The sequence below is a fragment of the Hyaena hyaena genome, unplaced genomic scaffold (assembly GCF_003009895.1).
Source record: "Hyaena hyaena isolate Hyena2069 unplaced genomic scaffold, ASM300989v1 scaffold_975, whole genome shotgun sequence".
Lineage (NCBI taxonomy): Eukaryota > Metazoa > Chordata > Mammalia > Carnivora > Hyaenidae > Hyaena > Hyaena hyaena.
In genome coordinates this window covers 408,786-426,809 of record NW_024081609.1, presented here as the reverse complement: position 1 = coordinate 426,809, position 18,024 = coordinate 408,786, and the positions used below count along the sequence as shown (strand labels likewise).

At 33.9% G+C, this 18,024-nt stretch overlaps 1 protein-coding gene across 1 annotated transcript in view; it reads left to right on the top strand.

The window, feature by feature from the left end:
• The window catches only part of BRINP3 (BMP/retinoic acid inducible neural specific 3), a 216,800-nt gene that overhangs the window by 62,497 nt on the left and 136,279 nt on the right, over positions 1 to 18,024 (top strand). Inside the window, exon 4 of the mRNA XM_039221314.1 lies at positions 16,543 to 16,648. Within this exon, the coding sequence (XP_039077245.1) occupies positions 16,543 to 16,648 (106 nt within the window). The remainder of the gene's footprint in view (positions 1 to 16,542; positions 16,649 to 18,024) is intronic.

Here is an 18,024-nt window from a genome sequence, read left to right as displayed (position 1 = left end):
GCATAATCCTCACTAGGTTTATGCATGTTGTCACAAATGACAAGATTGCATTCTTTTTTATGGCTGAGTACTATTCCATTATATATAGCTGTCTGAACATATATGAATCTGTTTTATCCATTCCATTCATCTTGGATGGTATTTATGGTGCTTCCACAACTGAGCTAGTATAAACAGTGTTATAGGGGTATATGTATCATTTCAAATTGTTGTTTTTGTATTCTCCAGATAAATACCCAAAAGTGAAATTTCTGAATTTTATGGCACTTCTTTTTTTTTTAAGAACTTCTGTACTCCTCTCAGTGGTTGCATCTATTTATACTCCCATGGACAGTGTTTGAGGGTTCCCATTGTTCCCTATACTCACCAACATCTGTTATTTTTGATAAGAGCCATTCTGACAGATTTGAAATGATATCTCATGGTGTTTTTGATTTCCATTTCCATGATGATTAATGATGTTGAGCATCTTTAAATGTACCTGTTGCTGCTTTGTAAGTTTTCTTTGGAAAAATATCTATTTAATTTATATGCCCATTTTTAAATTGTTTTTTACATTAAGTAGTTTAAGTTCTATTTTTTATATCCACCCCTTATTGAATGTATGATTTACCAGTGTCTTCTATTTAGTAAGTTGCTTTTCTTTTTGTTTTGTTTTCTTGATGGTTTCCTTCACTGCGTGACAGCTTTTGAGCGTGACAGCTTTTGAGTTTAACATACTCCCATTTGTTTTTTGTGGTTTTCTTGTTTGTTTGTTTGGTTGGTTTGTTTTTAGCTTTCATTTCCCTTGTCTAGATTTAAAAAACTTGCTAAGACCAATGTCGAAGAGCTTACTGCTGATGTTTTCTCCTGGAATTTTTACAGTTTCAGGTCTTATATTCAAGTCTTTAATGTCTTTTGGATTTATTTTAATATACGGAGTAAAATAGTGGTCCGTGTTGATTCTTGTGCATGTGACTCTCCAGTTTTTCAACACAAAGAGGAAATCAGAATAACTTGTCATAAATGAAAATGGAAATGCAATTTTCCAAATCCTATGGAACACAACAAGAGCAGTTTTAAGAGAGAAATTCATGGTGATGCAAGCCTACCAGAAAGGAGAAGTTACAACTGACACCACAGAAATACAAAGGATGATAAGAGATTAATATGAACAATTATATGCCAACATATTGGATAACCTAGAAAACATAGATAGAATCCTGGAAACACGCAACCTTCCAAGAGCAAACACAAATATAAAAATTCTGAATTGACTGATTACAAGTATTAAAACTGATTCAGTAATTTAAAAGCTACCCCCAAACTAATATCCAGGATCAAAAGATTCATAGGTGAATTTTACCAAACATTTAAAGAAGAGTTAGTACTGATTCTTTTCAAATTACTCCTCAAGTTGAAGAGCAATGAATGTTTCCAAACCCATTTTTAAGCTGGTTTTACCCTGACACTAAAACTAGACAAGGGCAGCACAAAAAAAAAAAAAAAAAAAAAAAAATTCAGGGCATTATCCCTGGCAAACAAGGATGCAAGAATCCTCAAAAAAACATTAACACATTGAATTTAACAGTATATTAAAAGGATCATATACTATAATTGAGTGGGAACTATTCCAGAGATGTAAAGATGGCTCAGCATCTGCAAATCAATCAACATGATACCACATTAACAAAACAAAGGACAAAAATCATATGATCTTCTTGGGGCACCTGGGTGGCTCAGTTGGTGAAGCTTCTGACTTTAGCTCAGGTCATGATCTCACAGTTCCTGGGTTCAAACTCCTCATCGGGCTCTGCACTGACAGTGAAAAGTCTGCTTAAGATCCTCTGTCTCCTCCTCTCTCTCTTCCCTTTCCCACTTTCTTGTGCTCTCTCTCTCTCAAAAATAAATAAATATGAACAAAAATCATATGATCTTCTCAATAATGCAGAAAAAGCATTTGAAAAACTTAGTAGGTATTTATGATTAAAAAAAATCTCAACCAAGTGGGAATACATTTATACCTCAACATAATAAAGACTATATCAGACAAATACATAGCTAGCATCATACTTAATGTGAGAAATCGAAAGCTTTTTCTCTAAGATCAGGAGTAAGAAAAGGGTGTCCACTCTCACCCCTATTCAACATAGCATTGGGGGTCCTAGACATAGCAACTAGGCAAGAAAAATTAATAAAAGACATATAAATTGGAAAGGAAGAAATAAAATTCATATGTCAGAAAACTTAAAGGCAAGCATAGAAGATGCCTAAGTAATCTAAAGAGATTTTGTAAGTTTTATCTTGAAGTCCCTGTTTTTATTTTTATTTTTTTAATATGAGGGAGTCCTCCAGGTTTTCTTTTAGAAACCATTCAAAAACAAATCTATCCAGCTTGCTTCTCTGACTTCCTCACGGATAACAGATTAATAGATTTTCAGGGAGACAAAAAGGACTGGTAGTTGGAGTCGTAGTTATATCAATATATGAAAGTTATAGTGAGATACGGGGAGGAGAAACCAGCCTAAACAGCTCAAATGACACCTCAGTAAAACACATGTGAGTAACAGCTTAGTCACTTTTCGCAAGTCCCACACAACGCAGAGGCAAACACCTTTACACTCAATATGTTATAAAGGTTATTGGTACATCAATGGAACCAAGAAAAGAAGAAACTGTGATTAAAGGGGCAGATTAGTTTACTTTATACTTTTGAAAATTCTCCATAGAAAATTATTACAATAAAAGCTTCTTATAAAAGGGAAGTTAATCAAAGTTGGATAGTGTAGAATAAATCCCTTTGAAAATTCTTCTCGAGCAATGTTGAACTAATGAAGTGTGAATGAATAGGGATTTTCTTTTGTAATCTTTCATAAGAAAAAGGGAAAACATAATTTGAAAATATATATCCATGAGGAATTATCTTTTTCTTTTAAGATTTTTCTTTACTAGCTCAGTGGGTAGTGTTTGCTGTGGCTAAGAATCACCTGGTTATATGACTACAGAGCATCTCCAGAGATTCAAAGTTCATAGATTTGGTGCCTTATATCCATGAGTGTGTGTGTCTTTGGCCTGCACTCTGAGAACTACTTCAGGAAGTAAGTGTCAGCAAAGCCCCAGGAAGTCCCAGCGGTACCCTGGAGATACAGAAGCCCCTTTAGAAACCTGGTACCTGAAGGCAATAAATAGGAAGAAATAATATAATGGGGATTAGGATTTAGGGAAGAGATAATGGAAGAGGAAGACATGAATGCAGTGAGAGTCCACATTGGATTTTTATTAATTTCTTCAAAAATTTTTAATGTTTATTTTTTGAGAGTGAGACAGAGTGCAAACAGGGGTGGGGCAGAGAGAGCCTGAGACCCAGAATCTGAAGCAGTCTCCAGGCTCTGAGCTGTCAGTGCAGACCCCAAAACGGGGCTCGACCCCAAGAACCAGGAGATCATGACCTGAGACGAAGTCAAGACACCCAACCAACGGAGCCACCCAGGTGTTCCGAATTTTTATTATTTTATTTCCAAATTTATTCTAGGATATACATACATACATGCTTTAAAAATGACTCAGCTTTTGGTCTTTTTCACCTTTATATAGTATTTATATTTCCGTTAATTTTATGGCAAATAATTATATTAATTACAATCCCCAGCCTGTGTTTCAGCGTAAAAAAAAAAAAAAAATGACTCAGAGGGGTGCAGCCCTGCAGAATGTGACTGTAATACTGCTGAAAGATTTGTTCAATTTATTCCCCACCCTCTGTCTCTTAGAATTTTAATAATATGGATGTAATTCATGTTGATTATAACATTCTTCTTTCCCATATAATTTTATTTGTTTGAAGTCATCTTAGTGCTGACTTTTAGTGATAACCAGTTACTAAAGAATTTGGGTTTATCCGAACTTTTTTTGTGTGAGTAAAGCCAATTATTTTTTGAAAAAAAAAAGAGAGAGAGAAAGAAAGAAATGACAGCAGAACTGTTTCTGCAATGGCCAGTTGAAACAAGAAATCCACTTCTCTTTAATTACTCCTGAGTCTGTTGAGTTTTAGCGTGGTGTGCTTATCAGTTCTCTCGGGTGCTTGTTTAATTGGGTGACAAATGGAAGAATATGACAGTTTCAGTATGAAAGTTTTAGTCTGTGCACAGGCATTAGTTGTCCTATTATAAAAAGATAACTGAAGTCAGAGCTTTTGATATGCTTAAGGAATTCAGAAATATTGAATACTGCTGAAACTTCAAAAGCTATAATAAAAAGTTTTATATTTTTAATCATAAGCAATAAGAAATGTTTTAATAAGTAGTTCAGAATAGTAATATTAAATATGGAACTTTAGAGGAATGATACATAAATTTTTGGTAAGGTATTTTTTTGAAATAAGATAGTGGGAGCTGTGCGAAATGGTCAATACACTGTATCTGACTCCTAAATTAAAACAGAGCATAATAAAAGTAATGAAAGAGTTTGATTAAGATAAACTAAATTTTTTTTTTAATGTTTGTTTATTTCTGAGAGAGACAGACTGCGTCTGAGTGGAGAGGGGCAGAGAGAGAAGGAGACACAGAATCTAAAGCAGGCTCCAGGCCCTGAGGTGTCAGCATGGAGCCCAATGCAGGGCTTGAACTAATGAACTATGGGATCATGACCTGAAGTCAGAGGTTTAACTGACTGAGCCACCCAGGTGCCCAAGATTAATTTTTAAACACAAAAGAAGCCTAATCTAATAAGCTGCCTTGCTTTAGTGTTTTGAGGTTGGCATTTTGCTAGTGAAAGATTGTCCTGGGGTTGCTTTGTATGTACCATTAGTCATGATGGATTGGCAATGCCCTTGACTCTGCTGCCATCTTTCTCCAATATGGTGTTAGGTTATTTTACTCCAGTACTTGAAATTTGCATCTGCACATTTCGTTTTAAGTTCATTTATTTTTGAGGGAGATAGAGGCAGGGAGAGGCAGAGAGAGGCAGGGAGAGAGAATCCCAAGCAGGCTCTGCACTGACAGTGTTGAACCCCATGAGGGGCTAGAATCCATAAACCATGAGATCATGACCTGAGCTGAAACCAACAGTTGGACAGAATCACCCAAGCTCCTCTGCATCTGCACATTTTTTTTAATTTGTCAAAAGAAAGCAAAACAGATCATTCAAATGATAAATTTTTATATTATATGGAGCATCAGCTCACAACTAACTGCTTAACTGAGACTCCAAGTGTCCAAATGGACAGAATGGGTTGATTTAGAAATATGCTGATAAAATAAATTATAAAACAGGGATAAATGAAGTGAGAGGCTCTGTTTCGTGTCACTCTTGGCTCACTCAACCTGGCAACAGATCTTGTTTTGGACTTAGTGGCATTTGCTCAATTCTAGGGTAGAGTATATAACATCTTTGGTGTGTTCAGTCTACCTGCTTCCCTGCTTATTCCACCGAAGAAGAGAGAACACTTAAAGATAGAAGCATATCTCGGAGTGGTTGGATCTAGAGATACAGAAAAGATTTGTAAAAGGAATAACAAAAACAACAAGGAATAGTGCATGCATGTTATTTTGCAGTTAGAGATGACTGTCTCCGAGGGAAAGGAAATATGGGCTGAGGACCTATTCAAATCAAATTCTTTGTTCTATTAAATTTAACCTTTCATGTAACTCCTAATTTTGTATCTTTGCTTAAAAGAGATAACTGAAAACATTGTTGAAAATGACTGTAAAACACTGTTAGTTTTATGTGACAGTTTCCACAAGCTCCAATAAAATATTTGTATTCTGAACTTGGGTTTAGAAATAGATTTTTTTTTTGCCATTGCATTTTAAAGTTTGCCATTGTGTATTTTTAAGTTTTCACATCTACTACATTTGAAGCTGATTCAATAACTAAAAGGCAATGAGATTGCAATTCATAGAATAAACAGAAAATAAAATCATTTTTAAATATTTTACTTCTTCTGTTTGCTTTCATTTCTAACATAAATATAACGAATGCCGCCTGGGATTATTTTTATTTTTTATGTAAAGCCACAGAAAAGAACCTCTAAGTCCTGAATTCCCTCAGACGTAATTTCTTTGGTCTGGGGAAGATAGCATTCAGGTCCACGGCGGCCACAAGAACTGCAGTGTCCACCTAATGACTCTCCCCAGAACGCAGGTGACATGTCCCGGCCCTGATCCAGGTTGTAATCTCCTTGTTGTTTGTAACTGCCCTGTGGCAGTGTACATTCTCCTTTTTCATTATTAATATTGAATCCATCAGAAAACTCTAAGGCAATTCTAGTGTAATAACAATATCCTTTTAGACTTCATATAATGAAGTACAAAGTTCCCATTGATATAATATGATCAGTTACAGTTACCACAAATGTAGCATTTAGGAAACTGTCAATTTTTAAGTGTATATATATATATATATGTAGTTAGAAAACCTTTTTTTTCCTATATAGTTTCTTCCAATTGCTGTGATTTTAAACTCTGCGTTATTTAAAAAATAAATCAAAACAGCATCTGTAGGAGTGAGCTTATAGAGTTGGCCCCTTCAAGACCAATCAAGTGCTGCACGTTGAAATTCCATGGTAACCCGAGTTGAAGCACACAGGGGTCCTGAGGTTATTTGGTAACCTTGCTGTGACTAAATTGTGTCCAGTTTACCTTATTCCATATTAAACTGAATAGACACTTTAAGAACCTGAGAAAATTTCTTTTTTCTAGCTTCACATGTAATTTTATATTTTAATGTGTACTCAAAGGAAATACACAGACTCTCTCAACAGGTTTACACGTGGGCGTTTGTGTATTATTTTGATGGAGGGTGATTTATGGTGTATGAAAAAAATAGGTCAATCATTATAGCCATGCCTAGACTCATGGTGGCAAGTGGAAGTGAAAAGTGCATTGAAGCAATTGCTCTCCTAAAAGACCCATTCTGTTTTGTCCCTAAATAAAATGTACCGTGTCTTTTGTATTACTCCCTTCACACCTTAATAGCTTATTTCACATGCTATATTTTGATCACATTGTGTGTAATTCTTTATATTTTACAATTCATAGTTCTATTGTTTATTTTGAACATGCTTTATGAATATACATAACTTGTTATTTATAATCATACATTTTATCCTATTTACAGTATACTGCTCCTCTTGTAGAATACAGTCCATATAGTTTTTAAAAATGCAGTCCTATAAATGGATGATTCTAATACTTAAAAGTGTGCTTTTTATTGAAATTATGGAGAATAAAATTAGGAGAAATAGTTTTCAGCACAAAGTCATTTGCACAGACAAATAATTAAGAAATGGGGTATGCTCCTTTACATTGATTTTGTATTTGATTCGTGTTTGTGCTTCTCATGTAAGGATATGAGTCATCTGAGCATTGATTATGTATCATATACTACTTTAAACTTCTTTTAAATGGTTAGAACAGGTTCAAGAAACACTGACAATGTACAATATATTTTAAACCATGATATTAATTGCGTATAATGCAGTAAGTGTAATGTATATTATAATGTGAAGGTGCAATTAAATTTAGCATTGATCTACTCATGTATTTTTTACTTGAGGTCATATAGCATTTTGTATATGAATTTGCACTTTTCTTACAAAACTTAGGGCAAAGTGACATGACGGAAAGTAGAATTGCTTTGTTATAAATAATAAAGTAATTTTAAGAATAAAGGACGTCTTGCTACTAGAATATCTTTATTCCAATATGAACATTTTCATATGCTTTTTGTAATTAACAATATTTGGAAATTCTTTCTTAATTAAATATTAAGTCCCAGAAATATTGCAACAGGATAAAGAACTCAGACTATATTGAATTGCAGTTTGATAGTAAGTGATCAGTAAAATGTTAAAATAATAAGTAATGACTGGGAGAGAAAAAAATGATAAAGATATCTTTAAACTTAATATTCACATTGAAAATAAACAGAAATGATGCATGTATGTAATTTTAATTATTACATATAATTTATAATAAGGTACCATATAATGTCATATAATTACATAATATCATAAATGAATATCCTATCATTAAATGATTATATATTTATAACTTATATAATATTTAAAAATTTGTATAGTTACATATATAAAATTACATATGTTTTAGTATCTTCTCATGATTTAATTATAAGTAATGGGTTACAATATATTATTATACCATATTTAAATTAATATATACATATATGTATGTTTAATATTAGCATTTTCTAAAGGTTTTTGTTAGTTTGATTGTTTTAGCCACATACAACTATAAAGATCTTATATTAGAACATAATAAAAACTAATCAGCACTTGCATTTTACTCTTTAGAAATCTAATGTAGTGTAATGTAAGAACATGTGGGAAGTTATATTTTAAGTCACTAATCAATTAATACTTAGAGTAAAAGGTAATTCCTTTGGCTTTCAATCAAAGTTATATAAACAGCACATTTATGGCAATATTTCTTATTCATGAGAATGACCCAAGATACTACACCATTCTAACTGAACTTTACATCAACCTAGACCAGTTTCATTTTTATTTATTATAACTCTTGCTAAAGAGAGAGGGAAAAGGAAAGGGAGAATGAATTAGATTGATCAAGGCAAGTAAAGTTTAAAGCCCTTACATGTAGAACTTGGAAAGCCAGTATGATCCTCAGAATGGGTATTTGGTTGATGAGTCAGGAGGTTGAAGATCCAGTTCCAGCTCTAATTTCACTTGGATGATACTGAGCTAGCTTCATAACCTCTCTGGGCTCCAGATACTTAATTTGTGTAATGAGATGGTGAGGCTGGATGGTTTCTAAGATTCCTGATAGTTCTAGAACTCTTTATATGCTAGCACTGCTGCATTTTCTTCAAGAGGTTCTCAGAAAAGTTTAATAAATCAGAGTAAGTATTCTTTTGCTATTTCTAGTGAAAACTAAAATATTTATTCACCAATTTAGTTCACAATTATTGAATTCCTGCCATGTATCAAGTAATATGTGTAATTATGAATAGGGAGTTTACGGTTAAATAAGTGAAGACAATAATGTAAACACATGCATGCAAATTTTATAATTGCCATAATAAAACATAAAGAAAACTTTGTGGTGAGATAAAGAATTAAGCTATTAAAATATCTTGAGAGAGTTAATCTCCCAATTCTTAGTATCTTTATTCCCTAAAATAATTTTCTACTCTTGGGGAATAGTGTTTCTTATGGCTACTCATATATGAATTTATTAGGAAAAAAACTAATTGCTTTTTAGAAGAAATAATTGTGCTTTTTGGATTATGAGTACTTAACAAAATAAAAATGAAATAAGGCTGCTTAAGGTATTCTTAGTGGAAGACTGATTTATCATGTGTTTATCTTTTAGATCATAGAATAGTTACCACCACATCCTTGAACAAAAACAAAATAAATATAACATTTTAATACTGTTAAAAATGGATTGGATTGTATTTTTTAAAAACTCCTTATAAATGAGCTACACTGTACTTATCAATATTCTATTGTTTCCTATGCATAATCAGTAGTGATATAAAATTAATCAAAAAACTACTTCAATATACTCTAACTTTGAAGCAAATGAAAGTTAAGAAAAAATAAGAGGAAAAGGCTGTAAAGTTTAAAATCCATGAAAATTTGATCGATGAATAAAAGACAGTCTTGAACAATAGTTGCTTCTAGTTTCAATTATTTTTGTGTCTGGTAAACAGAAGATGGTAAATAAATGACAACAGGGGCGCCTGGGTGGCTGAGTCGGTTAAGCGTCTGACTTCGGCTTAGGTCATGATCTCACAGTTCGTGGGTTCGAGCCCCGCGTCGGGCTCTGTGCTGACAGCTCGGAACCTGGAGCCTGTTTCAGATTCTGTGTCTCCCTCTCTCTCTGCCCCTCCCCTGTTCATGCTGTCTCTCTCTCTCTCTCTCTCTCTCGGAAATAAATAAAACATTTTTAAAAAAATAAATGACAACAGTGGAAAAAAGCAGTTGTTACTTCATTGTTTGAATTTCCAACACAAACATTTATTTTTTTCACTAAAAATGACACATTGGAACAAAAAGGATACTGCCATTCCATATTTTTTCTTATTATATGATCAATAAATAGTTCACAAGTGACAAGCCATTGTAATGGAGATTAAACAGATTCTTGTCTGTTTTATAGTTTATGAAGTTAAAAAAAAATTCCTCTATTGATTTCAGATAAAGTTTCCAGGAACATTACAAGCTTTAAAAAAATATGCATTTATAGATTTACGATAAGAGATATATTATTCATATGATCATGCATTTTATTGAATTGTTGATAAACAATAATCAATTTCGCCAAAATGACAAACTAATGCTTTGCTTCATTCTTTAAAAAGCCTAAAACAATATCACATTCACAGAGCTATGCATATAATGGATGTGTATCTATTATTTTACAAAGTACATATTCATTTTCATTTACTTTTTCACTCAACATTGATAAAGATTTTCTCTTTTTTAATGTTTTTTATTTATTTCTGAGAGAGAGACAGCACAAGCAGGGGAGGGTCAGAGAGAGAGGGACATACAGAATCTGAAGCAGGCTCCAGCCTCTGAGCTGTCAAAACAGAGCCCAATGTGGGGCTCGAACTCAATGTACCGTGAGATCATGACCTGAGCCGAGGTCCAATGCTTAACAAACTGAGCCACCCAGGTGCCCCGATAAAAATTTTCTCATATAATCATACTTGTTTTGAAGGACCCTTGATTGTCTTCAGTATTACTGATCAGAAACCTTTTTCTATTTTTCTTATAGTTACTGTTCTTTTCATTTTTATGTAACTGAACTGCTTATTTTTTCCTGTATCAATATTTCTAGCTTAGTCTATGGATTATTCTTACTATGTTGTGCTCTAATTGTGTATTGATGTGATCTTGTACAAAATTTCTACCGAGTCCCTTTCAGGGATGAGTTTGATTTAGGATGGCTTAAAATCAAGGCCCTTGCTCTCTAATTACAAAGAAAGGTGTTAACATCCAGCACTGATATCAGAAAAAGTATTATGATCTTATAACTTTGAAAGAGAGGTAGAGTGTGGATAATTTCAATAAGTTCACATGAGTTGAGATCCTCTTGTGCCTTTTCTTTTTTAATAGAAAACACTTACATATACTTTACATTTACCTTGAAGTAATTACTGTGGCATATGGTAAGCACTGTTCATGGATTACTTCAGTTTTGTTTCCCAAGCACATTGTGCTGTAGGAAAATGTTAGCCATCCCACCCACTGAAGCTGAAATAGGTTCCTCTTTAGTACATTGGTGGAACTACAATAATGACCTGGACATGTTCATTTACATATTTTCTTCAAAATATGTAACATTATTAAGATTTTGTCTGCAAATATTTTAAGTATATAATGACTGAGTTTGAAGATAATGGACTCTTAACAGTACAATTTTGTTTAGGAATGTTGTATGTTTTTCTGTTTGTTTACTTTTCTTTTGTCTTACTTTCTTCACTGTTTTAATGTTTAAAAAATTTGCTTCATATAGTTATTCTTCAACTAGCTCTTATTGAATTGATTTCGTTACTCCACTGCATCACTGTGGGATTATGTCATTTTTAGAATATGTAAGACTGCAAGAAAATTTGATGGAACATCATAAAGATTGTTTATTTCCAAGTAAATTACTTGTACCACGTTTTTAATCTAAATAAACATGGCTCTATACTATTGGTTAATATAATTACTTCCAAGGAATCTCCTTGAGTTAGGAAGGTTATGTATTCTTCTTTTAGACTTTGTAAAATTCTCCAACTGTGAAAAGAATAAACAGTAGCTTATAGGAACAATATAGGATCAATATAGGACAAGTTGAAAGGATCTTTGGTATCCTCTCTGATTTTTAATGATATATTTAAAACATAATCTGCATAGGGGCACCTGGGTGGCTCAGTTGAGTGTCTGATTTCAGCTCAGGTCATTGTCTCCTGGTTTGTGAGTTCCAGCCCCACATCAGGCTCCCTGCTGTGAGCACAGAGTCCACTTCGGATCCTTTGTCCCCTTCTTTCTGACCTTCCCCCACTTGCTCGCTCTCAAATATAAGCATTAAATTTTTTAAAATAAAACCCAATTCACATATATCAAGCTAGAAGTAAACTGCATATTTGTTATATTTTGAAGACAAATTTTTCCTAAATACATTCTAAGGTTCGATTTTCCTTTCTACAGTTGGTTAAGTCACATCTTCCATGTTTGCTACTCTATCCCAGTCATTCAGCTTCTACAGTTACATACAATTTTCTTCATGGTGCTCACATACAACCACAAATCATAGTAACTCCTCAGAGAGGGCATCATTTTTGGATCCTATAGACTGCATTCCCTTGCTTTCAACATCTTCCTTCCAATAGATGAATAAAACAAATTTAAAAATTGTTTTCTCATTTGATACCTTAGTTCTATAAACACAGAATGCTATCAGTACTGGATTGTTGTCAGTTGGCATTCATTTTGTTTTTAGTCTTATTCATCTTTATGATTATCTATTGAATCACTCTTCCATTTAAAAATTTTTAATGTTTTATTTATTTCTGAGAGAGAGAGAGACAGCATGAACAAGGGAGGATCAGAGAGAGAGGGAGACACAGAATCCAAAACAGTCTCCAAGCTCTGAGCTAGCTGTCAGCACAGAGCCCATAGCAGGGCTCGAACCCACACACTGTGAGATCAAGACCTGAGCTGAAGTCGGATGCTTAACCAACTGAGCCTCAGGCACCCTTCCATTTTTATATTATATATGAAGACCTCTGTATCAAGTGTTCATCTATCAACTGATGAACAGAAGTTCAAGCTATTTGTGGTACAACCACATAATTCATTTTTGGTAGAGTTAATATCTCTATAGAAATGTTTGTAGAATAAATTGACTTTCATTACTTTCTTTTCATTTTAATTTCTTGATAGCATTGCAAAAACAAAATTAGTATGGATGCATTTATTAATGTTGACACTAATAAGACACGTAAGGGCCTTAAATATGAAACCATTGAAAATAAGAGGTTTGCATTATTGACTGTGCTAGAGCTTGTGAATTTTTATATTAAATCAGAAAATTATTAGTGTATTCACTTGTGAAAGATAAAGAATAAGATGAAATTATAAATTGGGGCCCCAGGGTGACCCAGTGACTGAAGCTTCTGACTCTTGGTTTCAAGTCAGATCATGATCTCTTGGTTCATGGGTTTGTGGTGCACTGACAGTGAAGAGCTTGCTTGGAGTTTTCTCTCCCTCTCTCTCTGTCCCTCCCCTGCCTGTGCTCTCTTTCTGTCTCTCAAAAACAAATAAGCATTAAAAAAATAAAGTAAAATTATAACTAGGATAAGCTAGATTTTTATTATTATATATTATGAAAGGTGAGAGATGAAAGCTATATGTAGATATAGAAACATATTCACACTTCTAAATGTATAACCCCATTATTTAAATTTCCTGCATTTATTCTCATAAACACAGTAACTTAATATAACTGAAGGTCTGTAAAGAGATGGAATAGTACTATTTATATTCTTTCAAGGGTTAAGTGTCAAAAGATTGCCTTCCAAATTCCAAGATCTCACATGTCAATAAACAGGTGCTTAAAGCCAATTTTATTTGCATTTTTATTTATTTATTTTTAAGTTTATTTATTTTGAGAGAGACAGAGACAGTGTGAGTAGGGGAGAGACATACAGAGAGGGAGGGAGACAGACAGACAGACAGACAGAGACTGAGAACTCAAGCAGGCTCTGCACTGACAGCACACAGCTTGATGTGGGGCTTGAACTCACAAAACCGTGAGATCATGACCTGAGCCAAAAGCGAGAGTCAGATGCTTAATCAACTGATCCACCCAGGTGTCCTAAGCCAATTTTAGGTTTTAAAAATTCCTTAAGATGACAAATACTGGAGTTTGTTCCTATTATTATGCTGTTTGTGTGTGCTGGGGGACAATAGTTAAACTATATGAGAGGACAACATGAAGATTTAAATTACATTAAACCCTAAGTGTCTCCTTTAATGCCTTTAATCCTCCTTTTACCCTTTTGTTAATCATTTATATTTCAATGTCATTTATATACACATACATACACATACATGTATGTTATACATATCAACATTAGATATGATTTCTCTGAACAAAATAAGGGATGGTCAGTATCACCATTGGAATATAGTGGTACGAAGTATAAAAGTTGGTGTGATGTTAGGGAAAAGGTATTGCTTTGCCCTGATAAACTGCATTCTCAACTTTTGCTTTGCACTCATAATCAATATACATTATTCTAAAAGACTTGTTACAAAATATCATAGAGATGTCATTGTACAAATTATACATTCAATCAGTGCATCTGAGCTGACATATCTATCCTTTTGTCTTTGATTATTACCTATAAGTGTTTGACTCTCAAGTTAATAATCCCATCTTTGATATAACTCATAAGAAATAGATCTGCACTGTTACTCCATCTACTGGATGTGTCCAGTTGAGAATGTTATTCCATTCAGAAGTCAGACTGCTCAGAACCAAGCTCTCCTACATGTTCACAGTGGACCCTATTTGCAACGTATCTTATTGTTATCGCTCATGCTCAAAACCTCAGTTTCCTTTTCTTCCCTCCACTGTGTACATTTTAAGTGTTTCATAATCTTGCCAAGTCCAATTGTTTTACATAATTTGTCTTCTTTAATTGCATAATTGCCACTGCTTTATTCAGGCCTTTTCCATCTCAATAACGGCCTCACTGTCTTCCTTCTTATGATTTTTGCCTTCAAACTCTCCCCTTCTTTTCAACTTAACCAATGTCCATGGTCTTATGCAAGAACTTAGTATGTGATGTGGATACTATAGTGAACAAAATAGGAAGTATTTCCTGCACTTGGGGGACTTGCATTCCAATGATAGGTGTCAATGGTAATCATGATAAATGAGTAAATTATACAGCAGTTAGAAGCTGAAAACTACTTTGGAAAATGTACAACAAGGTAAGGAGGAAAGAAAATAATGGTTCAAAGAGGGAAGTGTGGGAAGGTGTATTCACTGAAAATAAGCTAGTCCAAGTAGTCCTAAGAGAGTGACATTTGAACAGAAACTTGAAAGAAGTGAAACAGTGAGCTTAAAAATATTTTGAGCATTTCGGATGCAGGAACAGCAAGTCAGAAATCCCAAGTCAGGAAAATAACTAGCCTGTTCGAGGAACAGCAAAGGGCCAGTGTGGCTGGAGTGGAGTAAATGAGGAAGAGGAGAGGGGATGAGTTTAGAGAGGTAACCGCAATAATTGGATAATATAACATTTAAAAAATTTTTAATGTTTATTTATTTTTGTGATAGAGAGACAGAGCATGAGTAGGAGAGAGGCAGGGAGAGAAGGAGACACAAGATCTGAAACAGGCCTCAGGTTCTGAGCTATCAGCACAGAGCCTGATGCAGGGCTTGAACCCACCAACCATGAGATCATAACCTGAACCGAAGTTGGATGCTTAACTGGCTGAGCCACCCAGGTGCCCCTGGATAATATAACATTTGTTTAGTTCTAGGAAGGGCTCTGGGTTGTACCCTCAGTAAGATAGAAAGCCATCATGGAGTTGAATGGTGAAATGAGATGATCTGAATTACTTTTGGAAACCATTCTGGTTGTTGTGTGGATAGTATCTTTTTTAAAATACAAAGATGATTATAATATTCCCATGTTTCAAAATTGTTTTTAAATTATGCCAAGGATAAATTTCCAGTTTCACTTAATTTCCTAAACTCCTCCTCATCTCTTCATACTATACCTCTCAAGACACCCATGGAAAATTAGTCTGCAACATGTGATTCTACAATTACATGCTATGGCTGAGCACTGCAAACCCCAACTTTGTAGAAATGGGAAAAAATACAAGTGGAAGTCATTAAGGAAATTTTGTGTGGGTGTTTGAAATGTGCTTCACCTTGAGGATAGATAAAATCAGTTAGTCAGAGGGAAGAAAAGGAAGATGGCAGTAGAGGGTGTATAAGCAAAGGCATAGAATTAAGAATGTCCAGCTGGAGAGTAAGATAATGTACTTGCTGGGGATAATTGGGACAGATGGAAGCCAAGCAGAAGAGTTTTGGCTTTGAAGACACCATCAAAGATGGAAAAATGATAGATTTTTAAGTAGAATAAAATAATAAAATCAGTTTTTAGACAGTACCCTGACAGATGGGTCTGATTAACTGAGGAAAAATGAACAAACAAAAAACAATTCTCATACGAGTCAAAACTTGCTCTCTATCTAAAGGAACATGGCCTTGTCATATCTTAGTTAAAATCAATGACCTTAGGTGAGTGATGCTTTTGACCAAAGAGGGCTTCTATTATTTTCCCAGAAGATGTATGCCTAGCCAAAGGAAAGAGAATGGAATTGAAGACAAAGGGAGATATTTGTCTTCTCTGTGCTTAGGTGTATGTATTGCTGGTATGTATCCGATCCTATGCCTTTCAGTGATGTTTACTGTCAAACATATAATATCTGTGTGTGACAACTACATTGAGCTAAAAGAACATGGTAAAGCCTGATTTATATAATAAAGTTGATGTTTTGTTTGTCAGGTAACAGAAACACGGACTGGTCCTCTTGGCTGCAGTAACTATGACAACCTAGATTCTGTCAGTTCTGTTCTGGTTCAGAGTCCTGAGAATAAGATTCAGTTGCAAGGTATGTAGCTAAAATTTCATTAATTCTCTACAAGTCTGGATAACAGTTATCCAGTTGAGATTTCTTTCTCCTTCTCCTCCTCCTCTTCCTCCCCCTCTCCTTCTTCTTCTTCTAACAAGCAGCACTAGGCTGTTAAAATACTCATAAAATGTTAATTTACTATTTTGTATTGATAATAACATTCTATGCCAGATGAAGGATATGTTAAAATGCACTTTATTTCTTAAATTAGGTAATCTGTTGTAATTGAAAATTTATCGTGGTAATATTTTACTTCCATACAGTAATCTTTATCTCAATATGTAGCTACGTTTTCATAGGTCTGTCTGGGTTTTGACATTTTCCTTATAGATTTTAGTAAAAGTTGTAACCATATCTACCCACGGAGTAGCATGAACTGTTGACATTTTAAGGATGACCTAATATTTAAACATTTGACTCTTGGTTTTGGTTCAGGTCAGGATCTCATAGTTTTGTGAATTTGAGTCCCATGGTTTAGGACTCTCTCTCTCCCTCTTTCTGCCCCTCCCTTACTCGTACTGTCTCTATCTCTCTCAAAGTCAATAAATAAACTTTAAAAACAAACAAACAAACATAACCTAATATGGTACATAGAACTGCATTTGTCTTCTGATACATAGACGCTTATTTAAGAATATATTAACAAAATATTTATATTTGCCTTACTTCCATTGTAAAGGATAATATAATAATGGTAATAATTTACCTTCTGTTTTCTATTGCTATATTTTGTAAGATAATTCAATAGAAGGCTTTTAAGTAACTTGTAACACATTATATACTGTCCTGAAAAGGGTCATTGGCATGTGTATTTATTTATATGTGCAGGAAAGGTTATGAATACACATTTTTAAACACATACTAGTTGAAAAAGTTCATAAAAGCCTTGTGATGACAAATTATCTAAATTGGATTGACTGATCAACTTGATCAATTTTCATTTATACTCTAGTCTTCCTTTCCTCTTGTCTCCTTTAAAATTTTAACTGCATAAGTTAAAGCTGCATTTACATTATTCAGTTTTACATAACAATGCTTAAAAATTCCAAAAATCCAGACATTTTTCCTCAACATTTCAATTTTGGAAAGTGTAATAGCTTTGGGTTATTTAAATTTACCCTAAATAATAAATGAATCTCATCTCTTTTCAATTGTATATAAAATACTTAATAATTTTTAAAAAATTTTAATGTTTATTTTTGAGAGCAAGAGTACGAGTGGGAGAGGGGCAGAGAGAGAGAGGGAGACACAGAATCCAGAAGCAGGATCCAGGCCCTGAGCTGTCAGCAGAGAACCTGACGCAGGACTCAAATCACGAAATGTGAGGTCATGACTTGAGCTGAAGTTGGACGCTT